The sequence below is a fragment of the Dermacentor andersoni genome, chromosome 10 (assembly GCF_023375885.2).
Source record: "Dermacentor andersoni chromosome 10, qqDerAnde1_hic_scaffold, whole genome shotgun sequence".
NCBI lineage: Eukaryota > Metazoa > Arthropoda > Arachnida > Ixodida > Ixodidae > Dermacentor > Dermacentor andersoni.
In genome coordinates this window covers 115,345,228-115,362,732 of record NC_092823.1, presented here as the reverse complement: position 1 = coordinate 115,362,732, position 17,505 = coordinate 115,345,228, and the positions used below count along the sequence as shown (strand labels likewise).

At 43.0% G+C, this 17,505-nt stretch overlaps 1 protein-coding gene across 2 annotated transcripts in view; it reads left to right on the top strand.

Annotated features, from left to right (window-relative positions):
- Window positions 1-15,706, top strand: part of LOC126544774 (ras-related and estrogen-regulated growth inhibitor-like) — a 64,785-nt gene extending 49,079 nt beyond the window's left edge. For both annotated transcript variants that reach the window (XM_055077839.1, XM_050192247.2), the window contains 2 exons: window positions 965-1,243; window positions 5,656-15,706. In XM_055077839.1, coding sequence (XP_054933814.1) covers window positions 965-1,243; window positions 5,656-5,883 — 507 coding nt within the window. In that variant the 3' untranslated portion in view covers window positions 5,884-15,706. The remainder of the gene's footprint in view (window positions 1-964; window positions 1,244-5,655) is intronic.
- The last annotated feature ends 1,799 nt before the right edge of the window (window positions 15,707-17,505 follow it).

Sequence of the window (17,505 nt, the reverse complement as noted above, 5' to 3'; positions counted from 1 at the left end):
GGGATTAAGTAACGGCGGCAGGCAGCTGGCAATGGTAATCCCCAATCCACTTTTGTTCGCGTATTTATTCTTGCTTTGTTGGAGGAGAAAAATTCATGCAAACAGAACGCCAAATGCAACAAAGGACTGCCGATTTTTGGTTTCGCAGGAGTGGTGACTGTACTCTGGCTCGTATGATGAAGAAAAAAGGAAGAATCGTGGGCAATTTCTAAGTGAACAGATTACTTTTTAATGCCGGGAAATTTTCGTTCGCGGCGCGTGCTGTCGATGCAAGAAAGATTCAACAGATTGCAGACCGATTGAGAATGTGCAGTGCACTCCCAGCGTCATCTGTGGACACTTTAGTTGAAGCCCTGTCCGCCTTTTAAGATGTATTTTACCTATATTTATTTATCTATTTCTTGCCGAGAAAGTTCGTTGTAATATTTCGCACTGCACTTCGGTTTCTCACATTCAGTGCCGTATTATTCTGTGTAGTGCCTTACCAGTCCTGCTTTGGCCTTCACAAGGCCTGCAATACTTCATATAGAAAAACTGCAGGCCTTGCAGTATTAAGGCTACAAAGGCTACAAGGCTGCAGGCCTTGTAGCCTTTTAAATACTTTTAAAGATGGCTTCACAATCCATCTTTCACATTAACGTATTTTCTGGCTTGCCAAGCCTCTTTTCACGGTAAGATTCTTGTTGGTGTTCTGGAAGAGTAATCTACTCAAACCGATGGGCACATAAGTGAGTATCAATGAGTGTGAATGTACATAAAAGTGAGTAGACTCGCTTTAATTAATTAATTAATTACGACATGTTTTACAAAATACAAAAGCATGTGCGGATTGCAAAACTATTGGTCCACCCACTCTACCGACCCTTACGCTGGCGCTGTTAAATTCGCACTCGCTCCGGTCTCGGACGTCACCGTTCGCGCATCCCTATAAGGTCTCACTCGCGCGCTGGCGCCGCGTCTGCAGAGCGAGGACGAACTCCCTCGGGACGAGATCCTGCAGTGGGCGGACGGCTTCATGCTCGTCTACTCCATCGTGGACCGGGCCAGCTTCCGCTACCTGGGGCTCCTGCGCCGCCACCTGAACAACACGCTGCCCAACCTGCACAGGGCGGCCACTCTCTCCCACTCGGGCGGGGGCCCCGCGGGGGCCGGTGGCGCCCCCCAGCAGCAGGCGCAGCAGGCGCCCGTGCCGGCGCCCGTGTGCATCGTGGCCAACAAGGCCGACCTCATACACCTCAGGCAGGTGAGGATGCGAAGGGAGGAAGGAAGGAAGGAAGGAAGGAAGGAACGAACGAACGAACGAGCCAGCGAGCGAGCAAGCAAACAGACAAGCAGGGAATTAAGTACACGCACATACATACATACATACATACATACATACATACATACATACATACATACATACATACGTACGTACGTACGTACGCACATACATACATACATACATACATACATACATACATACATACATACATACATACATATACAGAAAGACAGACAGCTAGACAGACAGACTGACTGACTGACAAACAGTGAAAAGAAACGCCAAAAACTTTGAAGCCTGTAGTAAGTTGTTCGAAGAGGCATAGCACATAAAGAAAACTAATAAACGACTGTGCTGACAGTTCTGTTCTTTTTCACTGTTCGCCGCTTCCAACGAGAATCTTTGCAAAGTATTATTTTTTGCAAACTGGACCTTGTCGGTTATTCTAGTTAGCAGCAAAAATTAGCGCTAGTACAGTTTGCCAGTTTTGTTCTCTAGTCACAGAATATGACATTGCGTCATCATGGCGTCCCGCTGAGTGGCTTTATACTCTGTGAGTGACCCGAGAAATAATTACAAGCTGCGCCTCCCGCTATCGAAACGCCCTTGACTTCTGCCACTCCACGCACTGAAACTTAAGCTCTCGAGAAACGTTGATATTGAAAGAAGTATATGCGGCTACCCCTTGCAGTCATGGGAACGAACGAACGCACTTGGCTGACGAATATATAGGAATTCTCTTCGGTATGGACAGTGTTGCATTCGCATGTGCATTCTTAGGCTGTTGCCGACTTTAATTACAAAAAAAATATGAAGGATGGCTCGTAAGACCACTCGACAGCCCAGTTACCTTAATTAAAAAGAAGCTTTAGCTCTTACCTTCTCCGCTCGTCATCATGACCAACATCTTGACGCTGCAATGTCCAGTGTCATAGGTGCTACGCTGAGTGTGATACCTTTAAATTATGATTTATGGGGAAGCTTTGGATCGGGGACTCCAATGCAAATGCATGGAAATGAATAAATCGTTTTTCTAGGCAACCATGGCAGCGAATTTGATGAGGTTTGTTGTATTTAAAGTAAAGAGCTGGGGAAATCTATAGTGGCTGCTGGAAGCGAATTTTATATTTAGGTCAGAAATGTTTCTGTAAGAATGACTAAAAATCGCGAATTATCAGGAAGCAAAATTGTCAATTTTAAGTCAGCAATGAAAAACCATGTCTTAATTCTGTAAACTACTTCAGTTAGCACGTCTGAAGCGGACAAAATTGATACAATATATGTGGCTCTCAACTGCACCACTTTTATATATGAGTAGGACTTTTGCAAAACTCTCGTACACGTTGTAACATATTCACGTAATATATAAATTGATATAGAACATCTGTCTCCTATATGCGCTGTAACGAATGTAGTTTACAGAACTGTTATATCTGTTTTTGGTGCATAGTTACGAAATTTGAGAACATTTGTAAAATAATCTAGGGCCTAAATCGAAAATCTGCTTCTCCCGTCACTAGAATTTGACTTTCACTCTTTAATGCAACGAATTTCATTCATATCAGTCCAGAGGTTGCTTCATAAGAGCATTTATGTGTTTTACATGTGTTTCAATTGGTGGCATCGGGCTTGGCCCCAAGCTAAAGCTTCTTCTTAAGTACGGGAAACTTAACAAATAACATGCTGCAGCGCGTTCTTGATACGCTAGAACCAGATTTTATTTGTAAGTAATTTCAGGAACAAATTACTAGTAAGTGCTATGCTAATTAAGTTGTCTCCTTGGCCAGAAGAAAAGGTGAAAAATGTTTTCGAATTCTTCTTGATGCGAAACTGTATTTGGACGTTACAGGCTTAAAGTCCTCCACAGAACGAAGGCTTCTCCCAGCAATCTCTACTTATCTCTAATCCACTGACTAACGTGGGCAAACAGCCCTTCCTTGCTTGAAAATTTGCTGATCAGATCGTTACATCTCATCCCCGCTCTTGCAAGAGAAAAGTTAATGGTGTTTCCAATTACTTGTAACTTTCTCTCTCTGTACATTCATTACTAATGGAAACCAACTCGCCCAACTTTCTGCACCACTTCTTATCACTGATCTCGTTGTTGTAATATGCCACCGGCTGTTTTCTGTTTTCTGCACAATGAGCTCTACGCAGCTCCGCTTGAACTACGTGTATTCACTCTCTAATCATAACGGCAACACACGTTTGCTCTTAAATCCGCATTGCCGTCTTTGTGTCTTGTACCGTTGCGCTCATCACTCGCAACGTAATTGTTACCTTGCTTTGAAAGTTTTGTAACCCCCTGAAAGTTTTGTCTCCAAAGACTTTACAGCGAAGCTGCTGGCCTCTAGTTTGTCGGGATTTTCCGCTGCCGGTCCTCACCAAAAAAAAAAAAAAAAAGTCTTCACCGATTAAAAGAAACCTTCCGTGATTGAAGCGAAAAGCGCGTACATTATTTGGTATCACGTATATTACAGGTAGTACAGCATTCGTTTAAACAAAGAACAAGCACAAAACAAGCATCCAAACCACATCATTGATGATAACGCGCTCCTCATAACAATGCGAAGCACTTAGCGCTCCCCGTATACGTGTCCCGGTAAAGATCACCGTTGCGGAAGTTGCCGCGGCGAACACATCTTGTGACGTGGGTAGTGACGTCACTAGCATTTCATATATAAAAGAACCAACCTAGCAACTGATTTCACTGTTGCACCACGGCTATGGGTAGGCAACGCATAGCTGGGACTACCGAGGATCAGCGTGAAAACAGGAAGAGGCAAGGGAAAAGAAACGACAATACGACCAGCGGCGGCGTGCTGACAAAATTACCATTACTACCATTACTCTAAATGAACGTTACCACCACTACTCTAAAGCAATAAAGCATTGAGTGACCCCCACATCAGTTCTAGTGGTGGTTTTCAACAGCTTCGCTGGACATCCACTTGCGCAGGGCCGAGATGGCGAGCCAATTGTTTTCGTTATGCAGGCAGAATACACAGTTTCCAAAACTGGCTGGACGCATAGCAGAAAGCTAGTTACGACTATTGCTGAGCAAGAGTGGTTCGATTATATACGTTTATATTAAAGACTATGATTAAGTTATCGGTCGTGATCTGATAATGCCTGCCCTATGTGCTGCAACCCACATGTTAAAAGTAAATTTTTTCTCACTATCTTGAGCACGCTGTCAATACTTGGCCTAGATGATACGGTCAAAATCGTTGCCTTCAGTGCAGCTAATGTGAGAGAACCTCGAAAAGATTGCGTTTGTGGTAGTGTTAGCGGATTGCAGAACGGGTGGCGCAAAGGAAAACAATACAAATTGCAATAAAGATAAATCTGCATTTTGAATGACGTAGCATAGTCTATAAAGCGGAAAGTAAAGTGAGAGGACACCTAAGCACTTCTTATGAGCTGTGCATGCTAAAGCATCAATCTCCACTTTAACGCCGCTAAGCGTTGCTTCAAGTTTCGCACCGCGAGTAAACCACCATAGGGGTACGTGCTGCCCGAACCAGCAAGCAGCAGCAGCCTGCGGTGCCAACTCCGCATGCCACCGACGTCTTGCGCGACAAGAGACCGAGGAAGCAGCAGCGGCCACCAAATCTCGCGCAGCAGCTAAGCCCGGTGGGGCTGAGAGAGACAGATAGGGACTGCGCTCCGGCATCTGAGAGCGAGAGCGAAGGTGATGCGGCGTCGCGTCGATGCCCTCTCCTCTCACGCAACACCTGGCGCGCTACTGCGGCAGCATGCGTTCTCTTTCTTCAGCTCTGCTCTGTCGAGCCGCACTCGTGACGTGACGTCGCAGCCAATGGGAATTTAAGCGCAATTTCCCTGCTACAGACTACAGACTCCATCCTTTTCACTCAGTGGGCCATTTGACTCTTTCGCATCAATAAGGGCAACCAAAATGAGGAATTTTTCGTTAGCGATGAGCACACGAACATATAATCTACACGGCTGCCTTTTTAACAGCAGGCACTACGATTCTTCCTAAAAACCATGCGATTCATATGACCATATTTTCTATGTGTTCATATGGTTGTTGCTCATATGGTTGGTAGTGTATAAAGGCACTTAAAGAATATGTGATATACTAGATAGGTGAAGCGAACGAGCTTGGTGAAATATGACACTGCCCTGTTTCAAGTAGGATGCTCAGTAGTAGTAGTAGTAGTAGTAGTAGTAGTAGTAGTAGTAGCAGTAGTAGTAGCAGCAGCAGCAGCAGCAGCAGCAGCAGCAGCAGTAGTAGTAGTAGTAGTAGTAGTAGTAGTAGTAGTAGTAGTAGTAGTAGTAGCAGTAGTAGTAGCAGCAATAGTAATGACAACGATAATAACAACCGGCTAAGCAAAATCTAATTCTCCTCCATCTCGACCCTTCAGGTGAGCACTGAGGAAGGTGAGATCCTGGCCAAGGACGCGGACGACGGATTTGTCGAGCTCACGGCCTCCGAGCAGGTGCACCAGGTGGCGCAGGCGTTCGCCGACCTCTGTCGCGACGTCTACGCCCACAGGAGGCGCTCCAAGCAGTCGCTGCTCGACCGGGTCTTCTTCGCCGGCACCAAGAGCATCGCGGCCAAAGCGAATGACCCCGCGGGAGGGCGCAAGTGAACGCACCGACGACGATGACGTCACGCAGGCCTCCTCGACCTTCGTACTTCTCTTTTTGTTTTGGGTATCACTCTGTAAGTAGGGGTGCACTGATATTCGAAGTTTTCGAATACGAATCGAAACACTTTTGTTTTGAGAGCGTAAGTATTCGATTCGAGAATGATGCCATTCGGAAATTGGGACTGACTCTCAGAATTAGGAATTCCAATATATTCATTTGAAAATTTGAGTTTGTTCAATATTGAGAAATTGTTTGAATGTTGCGAACGCGATAAAAAAATTGAATTTTTGAAATAAACTTAATCGCCTAATGCGCAGAAATCAGTGCGCAGAATTTCGATTCAGGATTTGAAATTTGAAGTCTATATATTGCGAACTCAAGTTTGAGAATTGGACTTCTTAGAATTCACACAATGGCTGATTATGTTGGTCTACTACGATTGTTGGAGCTGACCTGCTTTGCAAAATGATCCACGTGGTCCATTCATCATATGCAAATAGTCCATGCGATCTACCAGCAGACCTCAGTGCCTGTTGTAAGGCAACTAGGAACTTCGATGTCCTTTCAGCTTTTCCTCAGTGAAGAGCAGCTCAATTGAACGGACTGCCAAATAGCGTTGCTTGCAATAAAGGCAATAAAAAATTTGTTTCAGCAGTGTTCTCGAACTTTGTTTACCTATTCTTTGGAGGTAGAAGAAAATGTTCGGCGATTGATTGGATACTTAGAAGCCTCGCTTTTGCTTAAACATTTGTAAACGATTCGATTCGAAAATTTCGCTATTCAAACACCCCCACTAAAAAGGATTACAATGGGGATTTATGGAAAATGGCGCTGTGTGTAGACAAGACATACACGGGGAAGTGGACAAGCAGTGCTTCGTTGGTTCTCCGTTTTTGTGGCCAAAATGTTTCTCCTTTCTCTTCATTGTGGTCTGTCATCTGAAACTAGAATGCTATGCACATGAGACTAAAGTCAAGTGGTTAGCAGTTAGAAACGAGAAGTATTTAATATTTTCTTACTTCTAAGGACTTTGATGCCACAGTGACACACTTTAACATTTGTTTTGTAGGGGTGAACGCCAAGAACCTTTCACATTTGTTTTCCTTACTTGTGAAATGTATTGGGGAGAACTTTGAACACACTGTGTGAAAATATAGACGTAGCAATGGCACCTTGCAACATGGTAACGTGGCTTTGCTGATGTATTTTTGGAACAAGACTGTAAAAAAAGGGTTGCGCGATACGATGTTAAAAAGATGACGATAAAGCAAATCGTCACACAGCTAACATATAAGAGAAGGTGAGGCAAAATACTGAGGCCCATTAGGCTCGCAATATAAGCTGACCTTAGTTAAGCTATCCAGGTGAAAAAGTTCTACGAGGAATGTATGCACCAAAATGAGATGGGTGTCTCAGTCTTAAATCTGACGTCTTGTCGGAACGACAAAGTTTTCAAAATAACTTTCTTGCGTCTGGATTTAGCAAAGGAACAAGCTAAGTCACAAGAAAGCAAACGAAGGCAATTCCTAACCTTCAACCATAAGTATGTAGAAAAGAATAGCCCAAACAAAGATTTACTGGTACAGGCTTCTGTTGTAATTACAAGGTGTCCGAATTAAGACATGGTGTCGCACTGCAATAAAATTCAGTTTGTCTTGACGCAAAAGCCGATGTCATATAGGTAGAACAAGACATTTATTGCTGAGGCAGAACGTTATGCTACGACGGCAACAGCACCTTCGGAGGCATCACATAATCTTCTGCTATTGCAACTAAACATATTCTTTTGTCTTCAAACAGTGCAGGAAAGGGGACATCAAGAATCGGCGCAACTTCGGGTTTTAAGTGATTACAATTATCCAGACTAACAAATTAAACACAATTTTTATGATGATCATGCACTTGTAATCTCGAGTATTGAGGGAAGGAAAAGAATTCATTTGTTAGCCGGATGATAGTTTCTACTTCTCTCTTCATTGTTATGATAAGTGATCACCACCATCGTATACTTATCGGTGTCAAATCTTCAATGCAAGTCAACTATATAGAAATAACCCTGCCGGTGGTGCTCGTAGTAAAAGAAGTATTACCAACGAAAGGATGCCAACAAAAGTCTTGTTAAAGAGAGCAAACTGATCGTGTATAATGCCTGCACAAAGTACAGAATGAACGATACCGCAAGAAGAAAGAATACAAGCCATTGCAGAGTCGTGCACTGTTTTGTGCCTGAATAATAGCGTTGTGCCTATCACCCCAAAAAAGAAACCACGGAGCAAAATGTTTCTCTCTAAGGGATCCCTCTCTTACAATGCAGTGTAAAAACGCACAATGGTTTCATAAGATAGTACCAATTGCGTTCATAAGAGCGTACTTTTTTCTCTACAGCGTGTGATTGATATTCAAGTTTTTACACAAGTAACCAACACCAAGATAGGTGGCTTGACTTGGCATTGTCAAGACTTGGTGTCAGCACTTATGACTGACGCTTCTGCCAAAGCGGTTTGTGTGGTCAAAAACGGAGATCGTACATCTCCTTGGCATTTCTGTCCAAAGTAGAATGTCGTGCTTCATAAGTTTTGTCTTGGTAATCTCACATAATCAGACAGCATGCGAAAGACTTGCACTTGTGAAAAGTAGCATGCAAGAGCTACGAAATTCGTATTTGTGGAAGTGTTAAGGCTTCACATGTTGTTGTGATAGTCTCTACCGAAGCAATGCAACATCTTCACAACATCACGTTATGACTTAAGTTTGGACGAAAGATTTTGCCTAGCCACATTTTGATGCATCTTCCTGGGTGACGTCGTCACGGAACCATACAGTTGGCACATTCTGGCACAAGTAGGAATTAACTGTGGTGAAATAGCATGCCGAAGGTACCTTCTTCCAGGTCTGAGACGTTGCATACACGAGGTGTCGAAAACTAGCTTTGCTCTTTCATAATCTTTAGCCTGGAGCGTGCAATGCTGTCACTCTTATTGTAAGGATAATTATTGTAGGAAACGGGCCAGTGCCAGCATTCTATACATCTGGCTGATGGTGTGACACTGGGGCTGGGGCAAAGTAGCATAAAAGGAGTGCAAATCGTTGTGGGAACTGAGCAGTTCCTCAATGCACTGTCAGCTATGCAATCCTCACTGTCCTAATGTCTGTCGCAGTCTAATATGACGTCCGTGACAACGTGCAAAAGAAACCACGCGACGGGCCTGGAGACCAATGTACGTTTGCCATAATAGCAACGACATTGTATGGCAATACAAACTTCCATTCTCCATAATAAATGCGCCACAAATTTGTGGCGCTGACACAACACCATTAAGAATATATTGGCAATGTTATCGGTGCTTGGTTTGGGAAAGAGTAGTAGGTTTTGCAGCGCAAGTGATGTGCATCTTCAAAATTGACCCATACCTTCTGGAAAGTGTTCTAGCAACCTTCTGGATGGAATGCTCACTGCGTTCGCCTAAGTGTTGTATATTTCAAGGTTTTATCAAATTCTGTCTAAAACAGGGGGATGCCACAGATTTAATAGACCACGGCTGCCTAGAATGTCTGATTTTCAGCCTTCAAGTGCATTTTAACTGAAAACAAGAAGCTGCATGCTGATTCAGCAGCACTGCAGTGGGCAATAAGCATTTGACATCTTAGCCAGTGTCATTCTGATTCTTCGGTCGCTCACTTTATATACACGGTAGGTATGATTTTGCGTGTAGCTGTTGCTTTGCCGAGCTGATATGTAATACAAAAATGAAACTAGGCCGACGCATGCAAATGTCTGAAAACTGCTGACTTGCGTAAGAAAATGACTGTCGTCAGCCGATGCAACGTGCGTATGCGAATTTAGTTAGGACGAAAGCTTTCTGCATAAGCAAGACGTTACCATATTTGTAAGGTAGTTCAGAGCAAGATTAGTTGAAAGGGCACCATGAAATGCATATATGGCGGAGCGAAAAATGTTTGTTGGCATTTAAAAAGCATACGCGGAGTCCACAACTGCTGGGGACACCTATTTTGATGATGTTTTGCTCCAACGACAACGAGAGCTTGGTGTTGAAGATATCGAACGCGTTGGTTAGTTACACCCGGGAGAACCGCTACACAATATTAGTCCCTTTCATCACTCGTTGTCATGCGGTTGCATGTGTCCAGACATATATAGATAACGTTACTCGCAAGCCATTTGCTCATGCGCAGTGAACGATCCCCGAAAAGAAGCCATTGTTCACGCAGACATGTTCATCGTAACCTCGTCTTACGCCTATAGGAGGTTGCCACTCGCCGTAGCTGTGTAGGGGGTCGCACACTCTAGCGCACAGCCGTGACTCGTGCTCAACACTTACCATCCACCCACTCTGCATCACGAAACAATCTCGAGATTGTACCTGAAGAATAATGCAGCAAGACATGTGATGTAAGATGCGTGTCATCTAGTCTAGGCGCCCACTCCTTTGTAATGGGCAGTGGGCCACGATCGTTGTAGTGTCTCGGTGTTAATCGCTCACAAACACGCATGCAATTTACCGTAGAGCGTGGGGGCTTTACCCACGCTCACACTTTTCCGCCGCACGTGACTCAACTCGTCTTCAGCGCACTCAATAACCGTGCAGGTTTTGAACACTGCAAGCTCCATCTGACATTGTCTCATTTTGGCAGCTTATGTCACGTGGGGGAGATGAGAGATTTGTTGCTTGTCGTTCTCCTACTGTGTACTAAGAAAGCCATGCACTCTGTTATATGTATTCTTCATGCCGGTTCTGCCAGTCCCGTACTGCCCGTTATTTGATGAGTTGGAGAGTTGGTTGTCCTTGGTTCTTTGTGAGCTGGATACTTATAGAAAATGTATTCTGCCTAACGGTTCCTGTGAAATTACGAGAGGTGGCCTGCTTGTTTCTTGGGAATTCAAGAGGGTTTGCGACCCGCAAGATGAACGTTGCTGGTAACTGGACGACAACTGGCACTGAATATTCGAAGTGGCCTGTCGAAGCATTCTAAACTTCAGTTTTCTTTTCTAAACGTCACCCAAGCCCCACTAGCCAGCAAAGGACTTAGTGCCACATGAACCCGCTTCTCGTCATTTCGTCTATGGGCACAGTATTGCCGATGAACATTTTTGGTCGCACATAGGACACTAGCTCCCAACCTATTCTGTTTCGATTAACTTTTGTTTTTGTGTTGTGCAATCTCTCGGGATATTGTGGTAGTCATTGTTAGGCCTGATGTGTTGTGCACTCGAAATTTTGAACTTCAAATGCATTCTATTGTGGTGACAGTGTTGCCTTGATGTATAATCTTGCCGATGCACCTGCTTATAATGTGTATTTCTGTGCACTTTTGCCGAAGCGAAACGAAGTGTTTCCCTCTGAGGTGTCAAATTTTACTTATTCAGTAATTGCTTTCGACTAAACTAGAACCGGCCGCACATTGAGCCACCATGTTACTGCCACAATAGACAACATAAACAATATCTCGTAGGCCGCGCATGGGTCAACACATCCAGGAATGTGTGAAAACACGCGTAATGTTTCTGATCGTGTACTTTTTAAATGTGTCGCACTTTGTCGTGTTTGCACGCATAAGTAGCGCGGCGCTGCGCATTGCACATGAACACTGCAAGCGACGGGGCTTTCGTTTGAAGATAAACTGTTATTCTAGTCCTATATAAGCGATACTATGTGTGACATTTTTGCAAATATATATTTCACTTGTGTGGTGGAACCTACGTGGAACAAGATTAAGATGTCGCACTTAAGGTAACTTATGTGGAAAGATACAGTCACAGGGATGGGAAGCTCGGTCGAAGGAAGAGCGGACTTTCAGAGACATTTGTTTCATGCAGGTGCTACCCAGTAAGCGGCACATATTTGCAAATGTGTTTTTGTTACTTAGTAACGTGTCATTTTTTTGAACACTTTGAAAGTTGTGCATTGGCATAGGCATTAAAGGAGCCATCTACATGCCAGTGGAAAATATGTACCGTAAGGGTTGTAAAAATATGTTAAAAGGTTGGATATCCTGAACGAAACAGAGCACTGTACCAAGGACCGTACGTGCATTATTGTGTATTTTTTGTCAGACGCCAGAGATGGCGTGGTACTTTTGATAAACTCAAAAGGAGTGGGGCTGGGGTGACAGAACGTAAACTGCTAATACAACGTGCTCTGGGTCCAGTTAAGGAAGTCTAGGCTGCAGAATTCGGAGCTCGCGGTACGGTGTCGCTCACAGTCCATGTATTCATGAGGTAGTTTAAAGCCAAAATTTGAAGTGGAATTTCTTTAGATGAACTGACGCATTGTTAGCTCTTGAAAAACAATAATTTAGCTCGCTTTTTAAATTGTCGTAAATATTACATGGTTTTTGAATTAACTAAAAATGAAGACCTTCCTGTGTCATTCATGAGCAATGCGAAGGTGCATGTGATTTGCACCACTCGTGTGTATGTATATATTTATATAAATGTGTAAATGTATTTTTCCCACGTTCTGTCAGAGGGAAGTGAGTGACTTTGATGCTTAGTTGCGTTAAACAGGCTGTTCTCTAGTCAGTTTATCGTAATATACGCACTGTTTTATTTGTACAGGACACAGTTTTGCTGTTTTGTGGTGTACGTACGTGGTTTTTTTGAAAGGACGTTTAGGTGTCCAGTGCTGTTTCGTACATGTGTGCTATGCTTCCGAGTGTCCGCGAATTGTACTTTTTCGTACTTGTTCTGGGCAGCACACAGTACCAGTGCACACCTTGCCTATCGACCAACACAAGATAGGAATAAATCTTGTTCGCTTAACGCTCAGTTTAGCATCGTCAAGGAAACAGTTTTTCTGGCTCAATATACGTGTTTTAGGATATCTCCTTGCACATACCTTTTTCTTAGCTTGATATTGTTACTATAATGCAAAAGTGAAGCAAAAGTGTAAAAAAGGTGCACAGACACTGTCAGCGTTACGTGGAATTTTGTGTGTGGCACAGAATTGGCAGTGTTGTCTTAATGTTGAATTGAGTTTAAGAATTGAACCATAATCACATGAGGATTTGATGAACGAAAATGTACTAGGAGCTGCAGAACAAGCGTGAAAAAGGAAGAGGCTGACGAAAATTAGTGCTTCACATGTACTACGTTTGAAGGCCAGGAGAATAGCATAGAAACAGGCTTCACGTTTTTGTGTGGAATGTTCAACAAAACATCCGTTTGATCTTAATTCTAAAGCATCAGCGCTTCTGATTTCTTCAGTGCACGTTTGGAATGACGTAATTTAGTATTACAAAATTTAAATGATTCAATAGTGATTAATCTAATCTAGATGGAGATACGTTAGATGTTGAAAAGAAAATGTGGATAGTATTTCATGATACAAAGCCTAAAAAAGTGATCGTATCCCGAGACGCTTGCTGAGGTTGTGCGGTTGGCATGTGTGCGGCCGGTGATGCTGTGCTGCTACAATCCTCGAATACTATATAGTATTGTTTATTTTGATATATTGTAAGTTACGCCCTTAACCGTCCTTGCAAATAATTTTGGTTTCAATTTGTAGGCATACAGTTGAACCTTGGTTGCCGAAAACTGCTGCTGTCAGTTCAATTTAGGACCACTTTACGAAAACCAACAGTTTGTTGTGCATCGTGTCGAGTCATTTGTTTTTTGTTGCACACTAATTTGTAATCAAAGGTGATGTTTCCTTTAAAGCTTAAAGTGTGCTATTACGCTCGTTTTAACGAAGTCATTCAGCTGAATTATATTCGACAAAGCTAGTTCCGAAGATGCCAACGACGTACCACTTGTTTTCTCCGCAAGAAGTGACCTGACTAAATGCTGTCGTGGTGTTGTGATTTGAAGATGAATTGACAGCACGGGGAAAATGTGGTACTTTCCATGGAGAAAACACGTTTTTCATCTTTTTGCATTGTCACACGAATTAACATTTTAAATACTCTTTCCTCTGCCCTGAAAGTTTCTTGCGGAGAACTGTGCTATCTCAAGGACCGGGGAAAGTTTTGTATACAACACAAACGAACTTCCAACTTATATTCTGCGCGGCTTGGCCGCAAACTTGTTGCATTTCAGCTGAATATGCTGTAAAGAAGACCTGTTTACTCCAAAGAACGATGTCCCCATGGTAGTGTCAGAGTACGAGACAGACGGCATGACTAGTTGACCAGGTGACGTCCACGTGGGGTACCGAACAGAACGACCTCAAATGCAATCACAGAGTTCAGTTAGTTTCCCCCGGACAAGAATCACTGGCTGCGATTTTTGAAGTATGTAGAAATTGTGGGTACAGGAGGCAGACGTAAAGTACTGGCAGTAGTTTTTTATTGGAAATGGGCAGGGAAGAGCGAAATAAAAACGGTTTCTGCTTCCTAACGGTCTCCCTTTTAAGAGCACAGCAAGGCTATGCTGCGGCCATGGAACTTATCCAAGGTAACTGAGGACAATAGAGAGAAAGAGAGGAAATTTGCAATAATATTGCTAAAAAACAAAGGAAGCACCATAAATAAACCTAACTTAAAAGATACTCCAAAAATGAAATAAATCAGAAATAACAAGTAAAGAAAGAAATGTCAAATTATCTTGCGGCTGAGTGGAGGTACTCTACGACTTTTGCCTCAAGGATTTACTGTGCCTATGTTATACCAAGCAAGATCTTCCCAAGCAGTACATTAATAGGTGGCCGTTGTGGGATAACGTTAACATTAAGACGCTTTGCGAGCAAAATGCAGAAAAGGAAATGATTGAAAATCATTTTGGCTTCGTACGCTGTTTAAAAAGCAATACAATTAAATTACGGTGGCACTAAATAGGATAAACTTTATTTTTGGTCTTGTTACTCTGGACTGGCACACGTCGGCGATAGTTACTTAAAAAATATTTTACGATAGACCTAACTCTTCAGCTTACGCATGCATAAGTAATTTCGCTTTATTGTATTGGGTAATACGAACCTCTCTCTGGACGTCTTTTTGCATAGTTTCGTTTAGTTGTCTAGAGAGCTACAACAATATAGTTTTTTTTTCGGCGCGCTGCTTATAGTTTCTTTTATTGTTTACAAAGTGTTTATTAGTGTGTTTGTATTTCTCCAGATGTGTTTTTAAAGGGACACCAACGAGAAATAATAAATTAATTGATTCTTGTAAAGCATTGATTCAAGACTATTATCGCTCATTAGGCGGTCAAGGGTACTTTACCAGCAAGGGTAACAAAGGTCAATGTTCGCCGCATTTTGCGCTGAAACATTAGAGCCACACGCCAGTGTGACGTCACGGATTTCAAAGTACTTTCTAGTACTTGGGTTTTTCTAGTACAGAATCAGTTCTATAAAATCACCAAGTCTGTCCTTGGATGTTTGAGAATGCAACGTAGTCGTTCTATGTCAATGAACGATGAAATGAATTGAGAATACGCCCTCAAAAATTTATGACGTCATAGGAAGCTGGTGCTGGATCCTCTGTGTGCCGTCGCGAAATGCATTCGACGATTGCCATTTTTTAATTATTTAATTAAGGTTTTCTCTGTGACTGCTCAGCTACTGTAGAAATGTAATTTAATAATGCTGCCGAACTTAGTTCTCTCCTTAGTGTCCCTTTAACATTCTTCTAGTCGCCTATGTGCGTCCTTCTATGTCCCGTACGTTGTCCCATTTCGACGGTGTGAACGTGTTGTTTTGAAAAAAAAAAGAAACTATTTATATCTCTGTTTCAATTTGCACAGATCTACCTGACGATGTGTGCGAGTGACGACGCCTTTGTGTGCAGCGGATGCGCGTAATAAAATAAAAACGCGGTATACACATAAAATGAAAAAAAATAAATAAAGAATGGCTAGTGCCTTAATTTCAGTGTTTCGGTGCTCATTTATTTTTTTGCATGCGCAGTACGCAACACGCACACGGCCTTGAAGGAGCCCAACTGACTGTTCGACTCCGACATTGCGTCAGACATGAGCAAATCAAAGACTAGAAACTGGATATGTTCAGCCAGAAGTTCTTAAACTTGGCTTCTAAATCGGCTGAACTCCTGCTAGAAAATTTTGTGACGCATACAGCTCCTTATTGGCAAAAAAAATTACAAGAATTTTACTTCGTGGCACCAACTTCTGGAACGGGCCTAATAAATTCATTAGATTTAACAAGCCAAATGAGGTGTTTATTTTGCACGCGCGCCAATACGGCAGAACGGATGTTAGTAGTAGCTGTCAGATTGAAAACATCGTTTACCCAAACATATCGCTTCGTTCCTAACATAAGCTGCGTTCCGCGGCTGAAAATCAGATCAGCGGTGCGACTTCCAGCAGCGGCAGCCGCATTTCACCGAGGAAGCAATGTGAAAAGTGTTCGATTAGCGTGCCCAGCGTCCACGTTACAGAATCGCGGGTGTTGTAGTGTCTAAATAATTTCCGAGATGACCGTATACCCTTGAAGGCTCCTATCGGGTGTTCGTTGCAGAAATAACGAGAAACTGAATATGCTTGCGCTACGAACAACGTTCTGGCCTTTGGTGGTTACCTTACCTGTTTACGTTCTTGTCAAACGCCCCCTTGTTCCTCATAACTAGCAGTGTAGGCTGTTTTACGCGCACGCATGCCCGCCCGTGAGAAAGGATGCGCGTACACGTATGTGCTTCTTGTGTTTTTTGATCCTCAATTCTCAGTACGGTTAAATAAATAAAAAAAAAAAACCTCTGCTCCGTTTCGAGGACGCGTATCATATGTTACCTGAAGAAAGTACGCATATCCAACGCACATGTCGGAATATATGCGATGCGAGGCGTTAGGTGCTGTACGAATTTGAACGCTGTGGATCTAAAGGCGATGCACAAAATGTTATGTTTATCCTATTTAAAGCGCAATATCCAGCAATGTGCACATTTAGGCACCCCACAGATCTCTGCTTTAACCTCGGCTTGTGAAGCGCTGTTTCATATACGAAAAAATTAGAGCTGGTTCACGTTTATTTTCGGCCATGGAGAACATGGTACACGCAAAAAAAGAATGCCAATGGTAATTGATCTATAACTTAATGAGCACAGTAATAATTTGAGTTATGATTTATTTGCCATGCTATTTACAGCTGGAAACTCGCCCTAGCAGATAAAAAACGTTACTATTGCTATGAGCGAAAGTTCTCGTGCTTAAATGAGAATTTAGAGGTATCGAAACAGCGCAGTATAAGTGACATACTTGGCATGACAAGGTTAGTCTCATTAATTGTTTATGCTTAAGCACTACAGCGTGCACAAGACATGCCAAAATGCGAACACAAGGACAGTAGGTCTGCAATGCTCATTCTTTTGGAAGAGTACGCATTTCGGCTGGCTGGTTCATGATTACGAGCCAATATGGTGCGCAGCCCATTCTTTCTGCACCCACTCTAACCCCTACTTTTACCTCGTCTCTGATCCCCGCTCCAGGGTCATTGGCTGAAAATCTCTCCTCCTGTGGGAAACACGGCTTTCATTCCCCCCCGCGTTTTCTTCCTTCAGTGATGCTAACTCTAGGGAAGTTTCCCTAAAGATATGGCATGCCTTGCTCGGGGAAGAATAGCGTTTGGCTGAACGTAGGGCACTTTCGCACTAATACACTGAGAAAAGAAAAACTCGGGAGACGTGGAACTGCACTTACACCACCCATAGGC